Below are 16,529 nucleotides of genomic sequence, written 5' to 3' on the forward strand. Positions count from 1 at the left end.
ACAAAGGGCCAGAGTGAAACCATCTTATTCTAATATCGGGCCCATTTCCTGTGCTGCTTGGGAACTGCTGACGGCCCCGAACTATGCCATAACAGGTCCGTCACGTGACCACACATCTGCACAAGTATACACGGTGTCGGAGGTGGTACGGAAGCATCGCTCTCACCTGGCACTCCCTTGGCGAGCCGACTGGGGACGCTGGGCGAGTTGGGCAGCGCCCCCGGTCGTGGCGAGTGGCCCGACGTCGGCGTGGTCTGGAACGAAGCTTCGTCGGCCGGGCCGTTGGGCGAAGGGGCCAGGCAGGAGGCGTGCTGCTGCTGAGCCGCAGCCGCTGCCGTCGCGTCCAGAAGGCTGTCGATACTGGCGGAACGGCGCAGCGGCGTCGACGGCACTCCGGGAAAGCCCGTGGCCCTGTCCCAGCGGACGCAAGGAAGGGCACAACGTTACTCACTGTTCATCAGGCTCCAACAACAAGCAGTTGCTGAATGACGCAATGATGATGACGTTAAAGAGTGTGTCTGACGTGGGTTTGGACATCCACCCGTGGACGTGGCCATTGACGTGTGCTCGGACATCCACGTATGGACATGGCCATGTGTCTTGGGAACCGTGTGAGCAGCTCACTGCGTTGTGCCACCAGCGCCTGCATTCTTTATTCTCTCTATTTTCCTGCCATTCACCCTTCCCTTCTCTAGAGTGGAGTAACAGCATAATGGGGCACTGAAACTACTCTGGACATACTGCGGACGTCCTAAACGTCTACAAGACGTCTACAGGACGTCAAAGGGAGGCTTAATACTCACTGGAAGCTTAGAGGCGTGTTGCTTCGGTCGATCTGTCCACATTTCCTCACTACACAGCCTCCTCTATATCTGCTCAAATGAAACCAAATTGTTAATTGCCTCAAGCTAAACGAACTGATTGAAGTCCAGTTAAACGCTCGTCTATAGTCAGTTACAACTCCAGAATGCAGCGGCGAATGCCCCTCAGAAAGGATGCCCGTCCAGCGAACGGCGTCATCCAGTTCTCGCTTTGCAGCAGGGGCTAGACAGGAAACGGACAGTGGCCTTTGTGCTCAGCGCTAGCTACCCTGCACCGTCTTTTCAACTTCCCATTTAACCCCAATGGACCCAAACCCTAACAACGAACGCCCGACTTCCAACGGAATGGGAACAAAGACCCTTCTTCCCTTTCTTGCCTAGCCTCTGCCTAATGACAACCAGTTGACGCCATTGACTGGAGGGCCTTCACTGAGGGGAGTTCGCCGCTGCATTCTTGAGCTGCAACTGACTACAGTCGGATAAAACTCAAGAGCGAAGCGGCTTTTCCCCGTCAAAGGAACCCACTTCTAGTCAATGGCGCCGGCCGATTCCCATGACCCTGCTAGGGTGACAATGCAGGGAGTGCCAGATGAAAGGGGATAGTCCCCTCCATGCATTGTCAAGCCGCTCCCTGCATTGTCTGACAAGCAGGTTCATGAGAATTGACCGATGCCTTTGGCTGGAGTGTCCTTTCTTAAAGGACATTCATCGCTGCATTGTTGAGTTCTATAGTAAAGCTCGACCAACTACCAGAGAGTCTACCCATTGCATGTCCTTCTGCGTACACGCATTCTTATCAAACGTTAAGTTTATCGAAGGCCGGACGCCAGAAGATAACGACTCGCGTAGGTAGGGGCGTCACGAACGGAGCCGATGTAGAGTTTAACCCGGACACGTGAAGGAAGTAGTGTATACGCACGGATCGAACACGGACGATGTGGAGGAGGCGGGCCCAGGCGGCGACAAGAGCGTGCTGCTGGCCGAGGGTGGCCGTTCTCCGGGCACCTTCTCTTTCTGCATGAGCAGCCGTGCCAGCTTGGCCAGGCCGCCGCCCACGCCGCCCTGGTCTTGCCTGCGTGACGGCGGGGAATAGAGACGCTCTAACTTCGCGACAGCAGTGGTGAATGGAGGAGAACGCATAAGGCGCTATCGAGAACAATTTCAGCCCTCGAAACCAAGTCAAACCAAAAGCGACGATAATATCACAAAATGAACAAGGGAGGGGCAAACCTAAGGGTGCTTGCCGACGTTTCGACAAGTATCTTCGTCTGACCCAGACGAAGAACAGTCCATTTGTCGAAACTTTCGGCAAGCACCCTAGACGAAGAGCAGTCCTGTTGTCGAAACGTTGGCAAGCACCCTTATACGAAGAGCAGTCCTTTTGTCGAAACGTCGGCAAGCACCCTAGACGAAGAACAGTGCTCTTGTCGAAACGTCGGCAAGCACCCTAGACAAAGAAAAGTTCTCTTGTCGAAACGTCGGCAAGCACCCTAGACAAAGAAAAGTTCTCTTGTCGAAACGTCGGCAAGTACCCTAGACGAAGAACAGTCCTCTTGTCGAAACGTCGGCAAGCACCCTAGACGAAGTCCTCTTGTCGAAACGTCGGCATGCACCCTAGACGAAGAACAGTCCTCTTGTCGAAACGTCGGCAAGCACCCTAGACGAAGTCCTCTTGTCGAAACGTCGGCATGCACCCTAGACGAAGAACAGTCCTCTTGTTGAAACGTCGGCAAGCACCCTAGACGAAGAAAGTCCTTTTGTCGAAACGTTGGCAAGCACCCTTATACGAAGAGCAGTCCTTTTGTCGAAACGTCGGCAAGCACCCTAGACGAAGAACAGTGCTCTTGTCGAAACGTCGGCAAGCACCCTAGACGAAGAGCAGTCCTGTTGTCGAAACGTCGGCAAGCACCCTAGACGAAGAAAGTCCTTTTGTCGAAACGTTGGCAAGCACCCTTATACGAAGAGCAGTCCTTTTGTCGAAACGTCGGCAAGCACCCTAGACGAAGAACAGTGCTCTTGTCGAAACGTCGGCAAGCACCCTAGACGAAGAACAGTCCTCTTGTCGAAACGTCGGCAAGCACCCTAGACGAAGAGCAGTCCTGTTGTCGAAACGTTGGCAAGCACCCTTATACGAAGAAAGTCCTTTTGTCGAAACGTTGGCAAGCACCCTTATACGAAGAGCAATACTTTTGTCGAAACGTCGGCATGCACCCTAGACGAAGAACAGTCCTCTTGTCGAAACGTCGGCAAGCACCCTAGACGAAGAAAGTCCTTTTGTCGAAACGTTGGCAAGCACCCTTATACGAAGAGCAGTCCTTTTGTCGAAACGTCGGCAAGCACCCTAGACGAAGAACAGTGCTCTTGTCGAAACGTCGGCAAGCACCCTAGACGAAGAACAGTCCTCTTGTCGAAACGTCGGCAAGCACCCTAGACGAAGAGCAGTCCTGTTGTCGAAACGTTGGCAAGCACCCTTATACGAAGAGCAGTCCTTTTGTCGAAACGTCGGCAAGCACCCTAGACGAAGAACAGTGCTCTTGTCGAAACGTCGGCAAGCACCCTAGACAAAGAAAAGTTCTCTTGTCGAAACGTCGGCAAGCACCCTAGACAAAGAAAAGTTCTCTTGTCGAAACGTCGGCAAGTACCCTAGACGAAGAACAGTCCTCTTGTCGAAACGTCGGCAAGCACCCTAGACGTCTTGTCGAAACGTCGGCATGCACCCTAGACGAAGAACAGTCCTCTTGTCGAAACGTCGGCAAGCACCCTAGACGAAGTCCTCTTGTCGAAACGTCGGCATGCACCCTAGACGAAGAACAGTCCTCTTGTCGAAACGTCGGCAAGCACCCTAGACGAAGAAAGTCCTTTTGTCGAAACGTCGGCAAGCACCCTGAGGTTTCTCCTCCTTTGTTCACCTTGTGATTATCCAGAACCATCTGACCAACCTCTCTCTACCAAAAGAGACAGTCTGATTTGGTATCAATTTTGGCCTCCTCGGTCATCTGTCGCGCCACAGTCGCGGTGAAGACGAAGAACAGCGTTTGTTTGACAATTTTTCAGACAGTAATAAGTTTATCCTCGGCCTGAATGCGGACAACGTAATTTACTAATGGGGGCGCTTGCTACTGGTATTTACACGGCTTAATGTATTCACCTGATTCGCTAGGATCAGTGCAAGCAGACCAATTTTATGTGATGATTAAAGGAACAGCCCAGTGTCGCCTAACCTGCCGCGAGTGTTTAAAGCAGTTAAATAAGCCCGTCTTCACGCCTGCATAACTGAATCAATAAGCTTTTGTCTGTTAACAATGTCTCAGAAAAAAATCCAAACACCCGTCTCCCAGACATCTTCTTTGGCTTCGGATGCTGTTTAGCGATTCATTCACCTGGCCCGACTACTTCAGGGAATGCCCCGACAGAGATATGCCGCAATAGGGCCTAGCACTCTTCAAAGCACTCTGAGCACACTGCTTTATTTAGTTTTAGTTAAGTACACATACGCTAGGCCTGCCCATCCCGCCTTAAAGAGTGCGTTTGGACGTAGGGTAAGGTGAGAGAAAGATAGACTCACTTTTTGGAGCTGGCGCCATCGCCTCGGTTGCTTCCCTGCGAGGCACCCGATCCCGCCGAGGAGAGGCTGTGGCGGGGAGACGGGCTCGGAGAGACGCGAACCCCATCTTCGTCCTCCACCAGCAGCTGGCATCCTGCGACGGAGACAAGAGACGCAGGTTAGAGAACACAAAAGCCTGCCTCGGTAATCCAGGAAAAACAACGACCACCGCTTCCATCACTATGTTTAGATCACTGAGCTTAGTATTCACCACACCATTTGGAGCAGCGTGCGTACAGAAGCCCACAAAAGTTTTCGGAACGCCGAAATCACAAAAAGCCTTAATTTTCTCGCCACGTAGAGGCACAGCCAGACATTAAGAAGTGCATGATGTTGTTCGCGGATGAAAGTACGGATTTCATCCTTCAGTTCATGGATGCAAGCTCAAAGTGCTCAGAAATTAAATTTTGTTGCAATTTTCGCGTTCCGAAAACTTTTGTGGGCACCTGTACAAATAAGCTTCAGTGTGAAAAGGAACACAATTATCTGCTTTCAGCATATAACTACTCCTTCGGTATAAGCGAAAAGCACAATTTTTTCTTTTGTTCTGCGGATAGTTTTCCTCTGAGCGGATAATGCTCACAGCCTACTTTAACTTAGGTGTCAAGTGACAACACATTTGTTCTTGTGTGCAAAATAATTGTGCTTCGTAATAGTGGAGCTATATCTTTACAGTCAAAATCAGTACAAAGGTTACCGGTTTCGTTTCGGTCGGAAAGAAACAAAAAAAAAATGAAGTACGATAAATTCCACTGATGCGGAGGAAATGCAAGACCATTATTCTCTACCGTCCCTTTCTTCGTGGTATCGGTCTTCAGCCCGAGCCACGAATTTTACCACTACCGCTGCTTGTAACCCCGTCACTATCACCAGTCATTGAAGTGTCCTTGCCGACTGCTATCTCCAGTGTTTCATAGCAGCCGTTGATCGCTTATAGCCGGTGATTACTTAGCCTAAAGCAGCCAATTTCAAATCGCCCCAGACTGTATACAGTCGTGTTCAGTGTGACCTGCAAAGCTCCGGCTATGATCTCATTACGCTTCCACACAGCAGTTGAGGACGCAACGATGCAGAGCGCTACCTGCAGGTTATGCAAAGGCGTGTTATGCAAAGGCGCAAGGCATTGCATGTATGGCGTGGCTCGCGTCCTGAAGTAACCGAATGCAACGTCATGTACAAAACTAAACTACGACGGCGCTGCTGTTAACCCTACTGCTAGGGACAAAAACTAAATGCGTTAACTGTTTCTGAACCACCGGGCTCACACGGCTGGGCGGGGCCCTGACTTCATGGGCAATTATTATGCGCTACAGGTTGTCGTAAGCATGGCAAGACTTCTGCACAGTGCTGTTACCGCTGCTGAGGGAAATCTGGTTTCGGAGTAGCATCTTGTGACAGAACACTCACACACATGAAAAAAAAAACCTTCTCCCCTTCCCTTCAGTCCTCTTTCTACAACACGTGATATTGCCTACTGGCTTGCGAGCAGTGAAGTTTTGCTTCCAAAGAGAAAGCCTTAGGAAAAGGATCATGACTCGCGGTAGCGACATCAGAGAGCAATTCCCTCCTCCCTATCTTCTTGGCAAGGAGCAGCGCGCATAGCTCGCGGAATTTGCAATACAGCATCGCAACAGAACCGAGTTGCTGGAATCGCGACGAGATACGGAGAGACCTTGAATGAACTGAATTCTTCCTTCGACGCGGGCACCCGCGCATTGTATGCGCAAAGTAATAACAAGAAGAAAAAAAAGACTTGCCACTCGGGGCGAGCAAAGAAAAATAGAAGCCACTTTTATACAGTGGAGAATGTAACTGCGCAGTCGCTGTCGTCCGGGCAAGTCTATAGGGCGAGATACGGATACGCTATATCTTCGGCCTCGAAGGCCGCTTCCCGAAGGACGTCGCGGAGGAAGCGAGCAAAAAAAGTGGAATATATACGCGAAGAATGAAACTATAATCCCGCGATTAGGTCGCCCCGGGAGGCGAATCTCCTACCCTTCGTCTCAGACTCGGCGAAAGCAAAACAAAATAGAAGCGTGATTAATTGCACGAACCCGCTACCAAGGCGAGACAATCAAAAGGGGAGAGAGTACAGCAGGTGAAGCCAAGAAAGAGGGGAGGGGGAAGAATATAGAGCCGGGTTATGTCACCACGATTATTCATTTCCAATCTTCTTTTGATCTTTCACCGTTCGGGATCCTGGACCGCATCCAAAATGGAGGCGACGGAAAGTAGCTCACATAATATATTACCAAGCTTATAGGAACAGCAGGTTGGAGGCAAGGAAGGAGAAACGGTTAAACGGATGTACGCGCCTGGCGTATTTGCGTACACGATTCATATTGCACACAATGCACGTCAAAGACGCGCTGGTATAGCGAATGGTCACCTTCGCATTAAAGAGGCTATTTCGCGGAGCAGCTATAAGGTGCGCGCCACGCTTTTAAATTAAGAGGGAGTCAAGAGATCCGAATCGGGAAATCGCTGCGCGCACACTTAAGGGTGCGCAGTTAGAAACCACTCCGCGATTTTAGAAGCGCGACCTGATATCGCGCTATTATTTGAAATCAGCGGAGCTAATGCCAAGCGCGAGCGCTCAGGCTCTTGCAGCGAATAAGCTGTTCACTAGAGGTTAAAGCAGAGCGCTTAAATCGAGCCGGTTGCGAAACTTTGTTTCAAAAAGTGGATAATCCCAGTAACCACTTTACGGGCACTTAAGGATTGCGGCGCCATCTGGAAGTGGCAAATAAAAGCTGCGGGCTGAAGTAGACAGGAACCGCGGCGCCATTTTAGTGCGGACATTGTTGAGCAACCGGGAGGAGTAGCGCGTGAAAGGGAAGACAGGAACGAGAAGAGAGGCAGATACGGGGGAATGGGGATATGGTGGTATAGAGGTATAGACAATGGTGACAAGATGCAAGGTGCGCTGGTGTAATAATTGTGTCAGCTAGCCGATAGTAAAGCAATGTAGCGGCATAAAGCAAGGAAACGAAAAGGGAAATGACTCATAAGAGAACGCTCGGGCATACGCAGACCGAGCTGAACAGAGGTTTCGAAATCGGTAGCCACTACAGTGCTCATGTCTGGCTGGTATGACTGTCCCCAGATCTTATAAATATATATACCGCCGACGACATGTCGACGGTTTAAAACAGCACCGCAGATACGACGATGTTTTACGCGGAAGCGCAAAGGCCCCATGTCGCAGAAAAGTCGGCGTTGCCGTCGGCGTCCCGGAAAAATCCGAATTGGTTAAAAAGGTGGCTGTTACGAGAAGCTCCCATAGATGGCGCCAGTCACATCAGTGGCGCATGGGTTGCGAGTCGCACACGCTGCCGCTAAGGTCACACAGGCACGTTTGTACAGCTTGGTTAAAGGGCTTTATATGTATGCAGTATGATGATCGTGATTGTGCAAGAGGAAACAATGCTCATGTCTGCGTACACTCTAAACAGAAAAGAGTAAAAAGGGTATAAGTTATCCTCTCACACCCTTTAAAAAGGGAGTGCGAGCACACCCTTTAAAAAGGGAGTGCGAGGAGAGCTTATACCCCTTTTACTCCCATATAGGTGTATTCATGTTTAGAGTGCGGGCAAGAGGAATCGCTCTCGCGTCATACCCTTAAAGGTGGAGCTTGAGTTTCCCACCAGTTTTTTTACTTCGGCTTCGACATACACAAACACTGCAGTAAAACGAAAGAAAATGCGGGCATGAAACAGAGGTACATTGGAGGACTGGGAGCAAAGCTGAAAAGTAAGCAAGCGATCCTCTAGCCTGCCTGTTAAGGTAACAGATAACAGGCAATACGCTAACGCAAGTGGAGTTCGCGCATCTGGAGAACTGGATACGACAGAGCTATTGTGTCGTGGCCAGAAGACCTGCAAGATGAAACTGGTTTCTTTGGATGGCCAAAGCAGAGCTGGCGAGTATCGAGAGCGAGCTCCGCGCATCAATTCGATCGAGGCGTGTCCGGTGAGCTAATGGAATCAATTCGCCGCGCACGGGAAGCGCATTTATGACGCCTCATATTTTTCTCGCTATCGCATTTTCTCAACTTTCGTTTTATTTCCTTCTTCAAAGTCGGAGCGCCGTCGGCAGCGTCCGCGCTAATGGCATCCCTGTCGCGGGTGCCAAGACGGACATCATAAAACGCGGCGCCGACTTAATTCGGCCGGGGGAATTTTCCGACCAGAGACTCGGGTGTCACACAAGGCGTATAGAATCAGCAGCGGCAAATTCCGACGCCCCACGGTCCGCCGGGAAACTGTCCGCATCTGTAGCGCTGTACAGGACGTACGAAAATTGAGAAAGGGGAAGAACCGACGATACGTACTGACGTCAGTAACTGGACAACGACTGAAGCGAGCGCTGGAATGATCAAGAGGTGTGAGTACTCCTTTAATGAGCAACAACCAGGAAAGTGGATAATGAGTCGCATGGCGAAATTACTGCAACGCAGAGGACAAGCCGTGAAAAGCACGCGGTCCACAGAAGGTTTGGCATCTGTTCGCTCCAGGTACGAAGAAAAAAAGAAAGGGGGGGGGGGGTGATATAAGAAGAACACAAACAAGAGTGCTGCAAAAAAGTTGACAACTAACATGGAGAGCCTCTGTCACCCCCCCCCCCCCCCCCTCTTCTGCATGTAGTAAATCATTTGGTTTTGAGGAAAGCCGCCGTAACTGTTCCAGTCTCGGTGGAACCCTCAACAGCGCCGTGAAGGAAAGGGCGAAGGGGATTTGAAAGAAGCAGAGAAAGAGAAAGAGGAGAATTGTAGTGGAGAGCTCTGGAATTAGTTCGACCACCCGTGGTTCTTTGAAGTGCACTGACACCACACAGCGCATGGACGGCTTTTGCATTCCAGCGAGCCCTCGCCGATGTTAAGACTTGCGCTTAAAAAAAAAAAAAAAACTAATAAGAGTGCTAGCTCCAAAGCGCATTCTAAACCTGTCAAAGTGGAGGAAAGAACGAGCCTCATATTTTTCAATAATAAATCAAAACTCTGCCCGGGCGGTGAGATGCACAGAGCCGCGTTCGCGCTAAGACGAGCCACAGTGCATATCAATGTTCAGACTGAGGTCGGATCACATGCCTGAGGTACTCGCCATAACTGGGAGCGGTGCATCTGGCGGAGAAATGAATTTGGTTGATTCCTCTGTACACCGCCAAGGTCGTCAAAAGACGTGCCCATGTGAACGTCCATAGTCTTCTCATTGTTCAATGCCAATAGCAGAAAAAACGTCGGATACGTTGAAGGCACGTAAATGGCAGAGAACATGATCGAAAAGCAGTGTCGAAGTACGGGTCCCGGCCGAAACATGGGATATAAACTGCTCTTCGTCCGTGTCCTCTGGCATACGTATATAAAGGCTATTACTTCGTTACAGGCGTAGCTTCATAGCCTGTGATGTCCGAGCTTTCAAGGGGAATCGCCATTTCTTCGTTATATACATAAATTCGTTATAAACGGTTTCGTTATAACGAGGTTAGACTCTACAAGTACATACACTTTTACTAAGACTTCGCCGTATAAATCAGTGAATCGTCGAAGTGAACTTCACAACGTTAATGAAGCGGGATTTCCACACCGGTGCCCATGTCTATCAACCGCGCTTGTTTTCTTGTATGTAAGAACCCGCCACAAGACAGCAAACGTGATATTCGCAAGCTCAGCAATGAAGCTAGCCCAGTGCCCACATAGCTATGCGAGAGCGCACTTAGTCCATGGCGAATGGAAATGAACTTATCGGAGACACCATTCCACTGCATCCTGATGGTGTCGGCCCGCTGTGAGAGAGTACAAGAAAAAATCTTCGTGCATTTATTAGTACAGGCGCGTCCAACATTGCGCGTGGCAGAACATTGCGGCCGGACACCATGTGACGTCACACTACGCGCCAACAGCATAGCAAACAGCCTAGAGAAAGCCCGTATGGATGGGCACGCCCGGCGTGCTGAAAACGCGTTCGGCGCCGACGGCGACGCGTTCCGAATGCCGAAAGGATGCCCTGCAACTGATGCCGCTGGCGCTTGCCGCCACCACTGTCGACGGCGTCTTTGAAGGGGAATCCCCTGCGGCACTCCTCAAACTATACGAACAACCGACGGACAGGGGAAGACCGCTGCATGATCGAGGCCGACCGGCGGGACGTTTTTTGAATGTGGAGGATTGCGCCTGTTTATTCGGTGCTCCGCTCGCTCTGGCATCATGCTGGAACGTGCGAAGCACGTTAACGAGTCGGCCATGCAGAGGTCTAAAGGCACGGCGCCTGCGAGCCGGTAGGTACTGACAGAGTCACCGGGGCTCAGTTTAGTGGTTAGTAAGAAAAAAAAAAAACAGTCAGTTGAGTGGTCGCCTACAGAGCGAAGGGGCACAGGCCGTGATTGATGACGTCGCCGGCGCCCAGTGTATACGTCACCGGCTTGGAACGCCCCAGATTTGACAGCTCTGGGGTGAGAGAATTCCCTGCCTGAACGGAAACGTAAACACAGCAGCGCTTTTGACACCGCGACGACAGATTTCAATGGTTTCGACAGGCGTCTTTCCAGTCATTGCTTTGACAACGTCTGGAAGCATGACGGGCTGAGACACGTTCTCTATCAGTGACTTGCCCCGCTATTTTTCAGACAGCTTTTTCAGACATACTAGGTGGGTGACTATGTCGGCTACGCAGAAGCTGAAGCAGGCGAACATACAATCACAGTCAGAGCTCTCCAGCCATAATAACACCGAATCTCCCCAGGGAGCCCATGTTTACCCGACGCGGTGGCTCAGTGGTTAGGGCGCTCGGCTACTGTGCCGGAGGAGGTCCCGGGTTCGAACCATGCCGCGGCGGCAGCGTTTCGATGGAGGCGGAACGCAACAGGCGCCCGTGTACTGTGCGATGTCAATGCACGTTAAAGATACCCACGTGGTCCAAATTACTCCGGAGACCTCCACTACGGCACCTCTTTCTCTCTTCCTTCTTTCACTCCTACCTTCCTCTGTTCCCTTAGGGCGTGGTTCACGTGTCCACCGAGATATGCGAGACAGATACTGCGCCTTTTCATTTCCAAAAAACAAACAATTTCATTTGACCTATGTTTAGAAATGTGGTGCTATGATGGGTTAGGCTAGGTTAGGTTCTATTAGACTTTCCGGCATTCATCTATGGGGCAGAAACGTGGAGGCTAACGACAAGGGTTCAGCTTAAGTTAAGGACAACGCAGCGAGCTATGGAAAGAAAAATGATAGGTGTAAAGTTAAGAGGCCGGCAGTGGGCAGAGTGGGTGAAGGAAAAAAATGCGGGTTAATGACATCCTATTCGAAATCAAAAGGAAGAAATGGGCTTGGCCAGGGCATGTAATGCGAAGGAAAGATAATCGCTGGTACTGAAGGGTAACGGTGTGGATTCCAAGAGAAGGCAAGCGTAGCAGGGGGCGGCAGAAAGTTAGGTGGGCGGATGAGAATAAGTTATCGGGGTTACGGTGGCCGCAGCTGGCGAAGGACAGTGTTAATTTTAGGGACATGGGATAGGCCTTTACCCTGCAGTGGGCGTAGTCAGGCTGATGATGGTGGTGATGATAATTCAGCCGACGTGACCCTCGCGGATTTCATGTGAACTGTTTCGCGCTGTCAAAACGCGCAACGAAAAGAAACGAAGCAGAGCGCCACTACTAGTTGACTCCCTTGATCCCAGGCGGCGCCACGATCCGCTAACCTCCAGAAAAGTGGTCGCAGGTCGTGGCCGGACTTCGAATCAGGGTTTCGCAATGGGCTGATTTAAGGAACTCTGCCCACATAGCCTCGATACCTCGTTTCGCCTAAGACCAGCTTTGATTTCAAAAACTACGTCACTGAACCGGAACTTACTAAGCTTTTACACGGCTACCGAACACGAGGCTATTGTACACGTTTCAGCCAGTTACGGCGAAGACCCATGCGTCACCTCAACGCGGAGTCATGCGTGCTTTCTCCCAGGGGTCATCCCGGGGGCGGTCGTCGTCATGAGCGGTAGATTTCTTGCCCGAGGTGACTAGTCGTCACTGCCTACTCGAAGCGGCACAGCGAGGCTGTCGTGAAGCACCGGTGTCGAAACACATGCCCGTCTCGTTCAACGAACGCACCCGCGGGCGTTTTTTGTCGTGCTTAGCATTTTTATGTCCGTTCAGTAGGAGAATATCGCTTTACACAACACCACTACCGCGGCGCACATTGGGGACACGTTGCCACTGCTGTCGGCGCCGTGGTATAACCGAATAAAAAGAAAGAGAAAAATGTAGAGTTCCGCCATTTCAAAGCACGATAAGTGGCACGCCTGCCAGCATTCCAGCTAATGCCGGACTGCAAATTAGCCGCTTTGCATTTGATCTGAGGGAAACTCTTGAAACCGCAAAGGGGAAATGAAGCCGCTGGTTGGACTCGAAAGGTTCGCTCGAATTGTGCGCACGTATCCTGCTACCCGTACAAGCAAACGAAATCAAGTCTTGTAACGTGTTTCTTTTTATTTTATTTTGTAATAACTACTTGCAGTCGTACATTTATTGTTCTTTAAAGCCCTTAATACTGTTGAAACTCGTTATAACGAAACAGTTTATAGCGACACAATGGGTATAACGAAGGAATGATGATTCCCTTGGAAGCTCGGTCAACACGGGCTATAACGAAGTTACGCATATAACGAAGTAATCGGACCCCTTCAACTTCGTTATAACGAGGTACATCAGAAACTCGCAGCACTGTGAGTAGGATGGGGTCCTCTAAAGTATCACGAGACCCTGCCGGTAAAAGCGAAGTCACGAAAAGGAAAGCGGTTGACCAACGTTATGGTACGAACGTATGAATGAATTATGAACGCACCGGGATTATTTATTATAAATCGAAATTTCAGCGCAGCCAGGGTTACTTCTGCATTTCGCTTCCTTTGAAATACTGCTGTCACTTTTCGGAAACGAAGCCGCGACGTCGTGTTCACTATAAAACTCCAAGTAATTTTTTTTTATATGCACCGAACATGAGCCGCTAAGAAAAGTAACGCCTGCAACAAAGAGAGTGCCGCTCCTCAAGTGTTTAGTAGCCGGCTGTTGTTCGAATTTAAATTAAATATTAAAAACATTGTCTTTCGTATTCTTTTTAAAGCCACGGAAAGGACGAGAACCGGCGTATTCAGCATGGTATGGCCGATGCACGTTAAAGAACCCAGGGTGGTCGAAAGTTCCGGAGCCCTCCACTGCGGCGTCCCTCATAGCCTGAGTCGCTTTGGGGCGTTAAACCCCATAAACCAAACAAAACCATGGAAAGGAGTGGTTTCGGAAATGATTAACCATGATTAACCCCTGTGCCGAGTCCGAGTCACAGGGGGCCATCCAGCCAAAGGCACCCACCGGTTGTCACGATATCATAGTTAATCCCCTTGCACTAGCTAGCGTGACGTCACAGAAGGCTGGCAAGTGCAAGGGGATCAACGATAGATTAACGGATTAACCCCTATATCATGACAAATGGCCCATGTTATTGGCTGGACAGCCTTCGATGGGGTACATTTGCCGCTTCGTACTTGACTTGTATACGACAACAGCAGTTTTTGTTAAATTATACCAATGTTACTTTGTTAGCCCAGAACGCAGCAATTAGTGTCGGAGAATCTCCTTCCCTCAAACTACTCCACAATTCTTAAGCCTCACAATTCCCTCTGCTCTTGACTATCTAAATCGAACATACTAGTGCACTAGCGAATACTTGGAGTGGGGCACACAAAAAATCGCCCAGTCATGAGAAGTACAGGCGATTACTTCCTGTCGTCAGATAACCATCCTCTCAAAAATTTCGTCCACGGATCAGTATCTCAGCGGCTCGCACTTAGAGAAGGTCACGATTGGAAGATTGCCCGATATTGCTTAATCCGCACAGGAGGCGCTCGCAGTGCGTATAATAGCTTCAGGCATCGACTATACGGACGGCCGCTGTGCCGCTGAATGCCCCGTGATAGGCAAATCAGAGAGCACCACAAGAAGCTCCACGAGCGAAAAAGCCATTAAACGTGTTTATGGTGCCGCCTCTAGAAATCGCGCTCTTAAGACAGTTGCGCCACCATGCGAGATCTACGTGCGATAGACTTCCCCACTCCCATAGCGTTCCGTTCCATGGCATTCCGACTCCCATGGCCACGCAGTACATCCACACTTTTATATTTCTTTTGTGTTTTTCAGAATGCCGTCCTGCTCTGACTTTGCAAGCTATGCAAAGCCAGAGCTCATCTCAATCACATAACCTGGGAATGCCCTCAGTCTCTCTCAGGGAGAAGATGCATAAAGTCTTTACACCATAGGGAGACCTTATACTGCTCAGCTGCCATCCGGAAATTGAACTAAAGACCGTCTGATGTGTGTGTCTCTATCTTTCAGTCCGTGTCTTTTAAGCGCAGGTATATTTCAATATGGCAAACCAACTCGCCCAACAAACCACTCTGCTAACCATCTGATCGGCCGAAGCCGCCACTGGGGTTCAAGAAGTAAAAAGGGTGTAAAGTTACATTCTAGTGCACACCCTTTTAACATGGTGTTTAAATATTGTGTAACGTTGTTTAATTTTCTCCAGTTCTTTCCAATTCCTTGAATGTTACAGCTCTCCCCACATAGTACTCCGGCTGTAGTTCACGCGGTTTGGTTCAAAAGCGACTTAGGCTACGAGGTGACGCCTGAGGTATTGGCATAAACAAATAAATCGGTAAGTGGTAGCCGAATAATAAATAAATAAATACGCGTTAAAGATAGGCCACAGTGTGACAGCACTTTAGGTGAAAAGAAGGGCTGTTAGCCTCGGCACCTTCGCGAGCTATAGAGCGTGCTTTCGAAGTGTTGCCGAGTAGCGCAAATGGACCGTGCCGAATGCTCCTGTTGTTTTTCGAAGCCATCGCTCGTAAAAAAAAGCCCGCGGCGGGGCGGTATTGACAAAATAAACTTGACGCAGAAGCTGGCGCTTTCCGAGAGCGACTGAGATTCCTTCGACCGAATTGCCGAGCGGTGCTGGAAGGGGGGGGGGGGGGGGGGGGGGGGGAAGAAGAAAAGCGGTGGGAAGCAGCCGTAAGCTGTTGACGTGACATGACAAAGTTACGAGGGTGCCTCCGTTTTTCTCAAGACGCAAACCTGTGCTATGAAAAGACCGTGAACCGATCAGTGAAAAAAATTCACAGGAACAATTAACTAATTACTTTATGAGTTGGCATTGCGTTAGCATTAGAACCTGTTAATGCATTTACCGGAAGTCACGCCACTTCCGGTCTGCGGACGTTACTTCGCTCCAGCCAATGGACGAATTTTATGAATGACGACGCATTTTTTTCCCCGTAGGACTTCTAATGTTACCGCTTAACAAGTGCCCAGAGCGCTGAAGGAATTAAGGAAGAAAGAATCCGAGAACAGCTGCTGAAAGCTACCGACTTAAGTCCACGACTTCCATAAAAATAATAGCGTGCTTGTATACAACGAACAAAGAGTGTCCCTTCTATTATCTGATAGTAATACTAATAAAAACCGTCTAAATATATGTAAGATAGAACTGCGACTCGTTCTTCTATACGCACAGATTGGGGCGGTTTTCAGACACTTCAGGTTCGTATACCCCAATAGAAGAATCATCCCCACTCCTCTAGGATAGCTCTTGAAAACGGCAAAAGGCTCCTGATAGCGTGGAACCGACGAATTCAGTATTTCGCTTATCGTAGGCACAATGCACAGGATGGATTCCATGGATGTCAAAGAGATATGCGACATAACTGACAGCTCCGTGAATTGGTGTCGATTAAGAGATAAGAAAATTAGATAGGACGGAGCAACGAGGCAGCATCTGTTGAGTACCGCTACTCGCTAACACCGATTCGTTCAGTGAGTGTCACAGTACATCTGCCACACGTAAACGCAAAGAGCCATTGATTCGCTAACGCATTCAAAAATCACTGCATGGTAGCTCACAATAACTCAAGCTGAAATCGCTACATTTTCTGAATTGGACGTAACAAAGGGTAATCGGTTACAGAGGAAATGCCGCTAACATTTTTTCGCCTCATTGTAAGGATGCCATACTTGCGCTGTGTAACTGTGCAAGTGTTGCAACGGTGTGTTCCAAAACG

At 49.7% G+C, this 16,529-nt stretch overlaps 1 protein-coding gene across 5 annotated transcripts in view; it reads right to left on the reverse strand.

Moving 5' to 3' along the window:
• The window catches only part of wake (ankyrin repeat and fibronectin type III domain containing protein wide awake), a 520,343-nt gene that overhangs the window by 19,355 nt on the left and 484,459 nt on the right, over positions 1–16,529 (reverse strand). For 4 of the 5 annotated variants that reach the window (XM_089588278.1, XM_089588277.1, XM_089588280.1 and 1 more), the window contains 3 exons: positions 4,387–4,519; positions 1,741–1,893; positions 167–411 (listed from right to left, as the gene is read on the reverse strand). In XM_089588278.1, coding sequence (XP_089444404.1) covers positions 167–411; positions 1,741–1,893; positions 4,387–4,519 — 531 coding nt within the window. The remainder of the gene's footprint in view (positions 1–166; positions 412–1,740; positions 1,894–4,386; positions 4,520–16,529) is intronic. The other variant, XM_089588279.1, reaches the window with a different exon arrangement.

This window comes from Amblyomma mixtum, chromosome 4, assembly GCF_055824585.1.
Source record: "Amblyomma mixtum isolate Tamu chromosome 4, ASM5582458v1, whole genome shotgun sequence".
NCBI classification, from domain to species: Eukaryota; Metazoa; Arthropoda; class Arachnida; order Ixodida; family Ixodidae; genus Amblyomma; species Amblyomma mixtum.